The sequence below is a fragment of the Panthera onca genome, chromosome F2 (genome assembly GCF_046562875.1).
Source record: "Panthera onca isolate mPanOnc1 chromosome F2, mPanOnc1 haplotype 2, whole genome shotgun sequence".
Taxonomy (NCBI): domain Eukaryota; kingdom Metazoa; phylum Chordata; class Mammalia; order Carnivora; family Felidae; genus Panthera; species Panthera onca.
Genome location: NC_138356.1, coordinates 8752041 through 8758109, shown reverse-complemented (window position 1 = coordinate 8758109; position 6069 = coordinate 8752041). Strand labels below are relative to the sequence as shown.

Here is a 6069-nt window from a genome sequence, read left to right as displayed (position 1 = left end):
GTACAACTACTAATGATGATGATAAGAGCTCTGTAAGTGAGAGACACCATAGCGTAGTGGCTAAGAGTACAAACGCTGGAGTTCGACCGCACAGGTTCAAACACCGGCTTTTCCTGTGACCTTGGGCAGCTCACCTAAACTCAGCTTCCTCATGTATAAAATACGTTCCGGGGGGTCGATGTGAAGATCAAACAAATTGATGTGAATACACCATACACCCAGCACTGTTCTAAGCACACACATGTAATCCTGGCACACAAGGAATTGCCTCCATATTTCACTCCCCTACCAACACAACACGGGTAACCACAAGAGAAAGTTTTCAACCCTTTCTGGTTTTTATTCTTAAATTTCAGACAGAAGTTTTAAGACGAATTTATTTAGATCATAAACTCTGCAAAGAACACAGTGTCTAAACAGCCTCTTGACACATTCATTTGAAAATACGGCTTCATTATTTCACCAATGTACCCATCTGTACCATGAATGAAGTCGTTTTCAACTTCTATGAATTTCCTTTGGTGAGAAGTTATGATGACGCTGTCATTACAGCAAAAGACCAGTAGATGGCTGTCCACAGAAAGGAAGTCTTCACAAGATCATTTGAAAAGACCTACAAGGGGCGCCTGGGTGGCTCAGTCGGTGAAGCGGCCGACTTCGGCTCAGGTCATGATCTCGCGGTCCATGGGTTCAAGCCCCGCGTCGGGCTCTGTGCTGACAGCTCAGAGTCTGGAGCCTGTTTCAGATTCTGCGTCTCCCTCTCTCTGCCCCTCCCCTGTTCATGCTCTGTCTCTCCCTGTCTCAAAAATAAATAAAACGTTAAAAAAAAAAAAAAGACCTACAAAAATCAGCAAAGGAAGTCTACGAATAGAGATGTTGAGAATGTAATCACCACACTGCTGGAAGAAGTATCTATTTGAGCATAGCCTTAAAGGGCAACTTACATAACACCACAGTATTTCTGATTTGCATAATATGCATATCCTTTGATTAAGCCATCAAAGGATAAGCGTATCTAGTAATTGATCTATGGCATTATGGATGGCATTCTGCATTTTCTTCTTCTTTTGGATAAATTGTTAATTTTCACTTTTTCTCCCATGAATGTCTCACATCTAATGTTAGAACATTACATTTTTAATTAAAATGTGGGGACTACTCAGGGTGCCTGGGTGGCTCAGTCGGTTAAGCATCCAACTTCGGCTCAGGTCATGGTCTTGTGGTTTGTGAGTTCAAACCCCGTCTCAGGCTCTGTGCTGGCAGCTCAGAGCCTGGAGCCTGCTTCACATTCTGTGTTTCCCTCTCTCTGCCCCTCCCCTGCTCACATTCTGTCTCTCTCTGTCTCAAAAATAAATACACATTAAAAAAAAATTTTTTTTTAATATGGGGACTACAGGAGCTATTAACTTTAAAGAGAAAAATACGACAAAATGTTTGCACTAAACGTAAATTTGAAAATAGTGATGTTACAATGGAATACTACTTGGCAATGAGAAAGAATGAAATCATTCCATTTGCAGCAACGTGGATGAACTGGGGGGTATTATGCTAAGTGAAGTAAGGCAGTCCGAGAAAGACAGATACCATATGTTTTCACTCGTTTGTGGAATTTGAGAAACTTAACAGAAGACCATGGGGGAGGGGAAGGGGAAAAAAAAGTTACAAACAGAGAGGGAGGGAGCCAAACCAAAAGAGATTCTTAAGTACAGAGAACAAACTGAGGATTGATGGGGGGGAGCGGGGGAAGAGGGGAAAACAGGAGAGCACCTGTTGGGATGAGCACTGGGTGTTGTATGTAAGCGATGAACCAGGGGAATCTACCCCCAAAAGCCAAGAGCACACTGTATGTTAGCCAATATGACAATAAATTATATTTTTTAAAAAATGAAAGTAGCGGTGTTTTCATTATGTTCTTTTTCTTTTTTTGTAAATTTTCACTACAGCCTTCTAATATTACCTCAACCAGCTGTTTCCTTAGTTCTGGTCACATCAAGAATTATTCCCATATATGCTGGGCCACATTTTGCCTTTTCCTACACTGAAATTCTTTTCTGTGGTCAAGGAAGTTAATTTGTTCACCGCTTTCTCAAGTGCTTGAGGGGAAACAAACCTAAGAATAGATGGACCAGATTTGTTCCTAAAAAAAATCACAAATACACTTAAGCATTCCTACTGGTCGCCATCACAGTCAAACCCTAAGTTACGAAGTCTCATTTAGATTACAGCTAGTAAACTAAGAATTCTGGTTTTCAGATTTTCTGCTGTAAATTCTATGGATATGTTTGTTTTTTTTTTTTTTTTTTTTACAGCCAATGGATGCCATTTTAGAATAAAATGAACTAGAAAGGTACACATTTTAACACTGAAATTAATTGTTAAATGGCAGAAAAACCTAGTATACATATTTTTGTGAGTCAAAGAAAGCTAGCTAGTAGCTCTGCCCAGTTATCACCAAATAAGTAAGTTAATGCTGTTATTTCATGAAAGTTTCAAACATCATTTCCCTTCAAGGAACAGAAGAGAAGGGCTCAAGAAGGAGCCCTAGCTGGAGGGGTCAGAGCTCTGCCCACCAGTTCAGTGTGTCGGAGCAAAGAAGTCTCATGCACCCAACAGTTCACCTGTAAAATAACGAGGTTATTTACCCTTCCTTCTGCCCTGCACCAAAACCCACCGTCCCTATGTCGTTCTACTTAACCACTCTGCCATTTTTCAGTACATGTGTCCTCGTTATGCTCTCTCTCCTGGCAGAGTGGTTAAGTAGAACGACATAGTGATGCCAAGTCAGTTGACCGCTCTTAAGTTTTTCCACTGTACTTTGTCCCATACACTCAGGCGATCTCGAAGGGTCTTTTCCGATGTTACCTTATCCGAACAGAGAGGGGATACATGTTTAGAGTTAGGGAGAGAGCCTGGGTCGCCAGGATGGGCCTCTGGAGGCACAACACGCTCCAGGATAATCCCAGCAGCCAGGCATCACGTTCCCGGAGGGAAAGAACCCAAGTTCAGGTGCTTTCTAGAAACGGATTACATGCTTCTACCGGTCTGCGAAGCCAGAAGGCAAAGTATCACGAAAAGGTATTTCAGGCTATGAAAACAACGGCCTACTCACTTTAAAAACAACACGCCCAGCTTGTCAGTCATTTTTCCCAATATCCAGGTGAGTTACACTCAGAGATGTTACCCACCTGCTCAGAGAACGAGTGATTCGGTTTGTGTGGGAAGAAACATTTGCGCTGTAAAAACCACAGGAGTCGTTTTGATTTTGCAGAGACCAGGGGCAGGGGCGCCCGGCAGAGGAGTTTCTCAGGTTTTAGATCGCAATCTCCCGGTCATCTCTCCCTGGCGGTTAAAGGACCGTGGTGGTGACAGCGCTGGCGTGGACGCCACCTCGCGGGGCTCTGACTCCTCCCGGCCGAAAGGGGGCGCCCGCAGCCTCGCCTTTCCCGCCAGCTCGTCGGGCGCTCCAGCCCCGGCTCGCGCAGCCGCCTCCGTAGCCCTGAGGGCAGTTCCTCTTCCGGGGCAGTGCGGAGACTCGTGCGGGACCCGGATGCAGACGGGAGCGCAGCTATATAAGTGCCGCGCAGGCCACAAGCCCTTCTCTTTGAGGAAGACGCGGTCGCGGCCGGAGCGGTGCTTTGGAGGCCCCCGCGCCTGCTCCTGACTCACCGCTGTTCGCTCTCGCCGAGGAACAAGTCGGTCAGGAAGCCGCGCCGCAGCCATGGTGAGACGGGGGGCGGCGCCGCGCGGTTCGGAACGTGGCGGGACTGGGTCCCTTGTTGGGACCCTTGCCGGGCTGGGCGGAAGCGGCGAAGGCGCGAGCCTCGCTTACCCGGGAAAGGGGCTCCTGAAGTGGTGGAGGAGCCTGGGGAGACGCGATGCAGCGTGTTTCTAGGCTTTTAAAAGACCTGTGTTCATCTGTGTAATGCTAGGCTTTTAAAGACACCGGGAAGACCCCCGTGGAACCGGAGGTGGCGATTCACCGAATTAGAATCACTCTAACCAGCCGCAACGTAAAATCTCTGGAGAAGGGTCAGTACGGTGGCTTTGGGCAAAAAAACAAAATAAAATGAAAAAAACGATGAATTTGACTTGTTGCTGTTCAGGATCGACTCGGAAAAGTCAAGTGACAAGTTGTTTAACTTGCAAAGGGAAAATGAGAAGGATCCCCCCCTTAACTGTTGGTGCCTCTTAAATCCTTGTTGGCGATGAGGAAATAAGTGTGTTGAGTTATGATGATAGTTTTATACGCTATTCTGAGCCAGCATCAGTTCAGGTTTCTTAGGGCTGCTTTGGCTGTTGGGACGAACTGAAAGATGCTTTTATTTCCCTGTAGTGTGTGCCGACTTGATCAGAGGCGCCAAGGAAAAGAATCTCAAAGTGAAAGGACCGGTTCGGATGCCCACGAAGGTGAAATGAGTCAGAGGGGTGGGAAAACCACGCAACCCGCGAGAAGAGCGGTTAGAGTTTGTCCGCGTTGAGTACCGGGTGTTTACAGGTCGCCGGGGAAGTTTTGCTCTTCGTTCCTGGGTGGGTGCGGCGCTCGCAAGGGCACCGGGCGGGCTGAGTGGACACGGACTTGCCCTTGCAGGTCGGTGCCAGGAGAGGGGTGGTGCCCCGGGGAGTAATCCCAGGGAACGGGCGCAACGGTCTTCCGCACGTTTAGAGAGCAGCGTAAAGCCATAAACGCTTGGTTTCCTTTGTCTTTCGTTGCAGACTCTGAGAATCACTACAAGAAAAACTCCTTGTGGTGAAGGTTCTAAGACTTGGGATCGTTTTCAGATGAGGATCCACAAGCGGCTCATTGATTTGCACAGTCCGTCTGAGATTGTTAAACAGATTACTTCCATCAGTATCGAGCCAGGCGTTGAGGTGGAAGTCACCATTGCAGATGCTTAAGTCGGCCTTTTAATAAATTGGTTATCAGTTAAATCTCGTTGACTTTCATTCGTAATGCCATCAGATTTTAGGAGTATGCATTTGTGCCACGAAGTTTAGTCCATCTTGCAGGTGGACTGGCCAGAACTAGGTGAATGTCCTGGGGTGGTCTCGCTTGTTCTCATTAGGCCTCTTAGAGGCCACGGAAGCCCTTCGCACTTGACATCACTTGAGAACTGCGTTGTGTTCACGCAACGCGTGACGTCTTCAGGATTCACAAACCTACGGCTGCATATTGGAGCTTTTTCAAAGGATGTGTCTGGATCCTACCCCCAAATTCTAAATTGATGGATCACAGGGTGCTGCAAAGCTAAAGTTTCTGGGATGCAGCTATGACTTGAGAACCTAATGTATTCTGGTGGGTAGGTAACATGGGAAACAGTAAGTTCTGCCAGTTAATGTTACTCCTCCTGAAGACCAGGCTAAAGAGTAAACCGATGTTTTGGGAACATTTGCGGTTTTGCAGGCAGGTGTTTTATATTTTAGAAGAACGGGTTGAAAAAAGTAAAGCTGGCACTTGTTAGCATTTAGGTTATATCTATAAAAGTATTTTATATACCGTCCTTGGAGTTTTGATTTGATATGTAGACCATTTAACATGGAGCTATGCTGACATGTAGTTTATATATAAATACTAGTTAATTTTAGGAGTGAAAAGCATGTCCTGCAGGCCAAATTTATTTAGCCAAACCATTATTGGCACAGTAATGGATAACGTAGCTATCAGGCTCTGTTAGTGCTTTATTTTCTTGAATGTGTCTCGGGAGAATGCTGATGTTCCAGTATTGAGATCTTTTGCTTTTTGAAACTTATAATCAGATGGATATCTTTAATAGGTCTAGTTTTCTACTAGAGAAAATTGCCAAAAATATTTTGACAAAAGTAAACATTTTTGCAAATTACAAAATGCCCTGAAAGTCATCGTGATCGTATTTGCTATGCTTACTAGGGTAACAGTGATGAAATTAATGCCTTTCCTCTAGGTTTGGGCTTAGACCTTCACTTTGCTGCACTATCTTGTCCACTGTCTTCAGTTAACTATGTGCGTTCAAATTGAACTTGAGCTCAGATTGCTCTATACATCCAGTTGTGTGCTCGATACCTGTGCACCTCCCAAGCTCAAACTGGACATGC

At 45.5% G+C, this 6069-nt stretch overlaps 1 protein-coding gene and 1 non-coding gene across 2 annotated transcripts; both read left to right on the top strand.

Annotated features, from left to right (window-relative positions):
• Nucleotides 1–3577: 3577 nt before the first annotated feature.
• Nucleotides 3578–4929, top strand: RPS20 (ribosomal protein S20). The gene is made up of 4 exons (XM_060610556.3): nucleotides 3578–3721; nucleotides 3930–4029; nucleotides 4334–4407; nucleotides 4714–4929. Exons 1-4 carry the CDS (start codon nucleotides 3719–3721, stop codon nucleotides 4894–4896), a joined length of 360 nt encoding a protein of 119 aa, XP_060466539.1. The 5' UTR covers nucleotides 3578–3718; the 3' UTR covers nucleotides 4897–4929.
• LOC132664891 (small nucleolar RNA U54) lies at nucleotides 4201–4264 on the top strand. Its single transcript, XR_009603892.1, has one exon. It is a non-coding gene; the product is annotated as a small nucleolar RNA U54 (small nucleolar RNA).
• Nucleotides 4930–6069: the final 1140 nt, after the last annotated feature.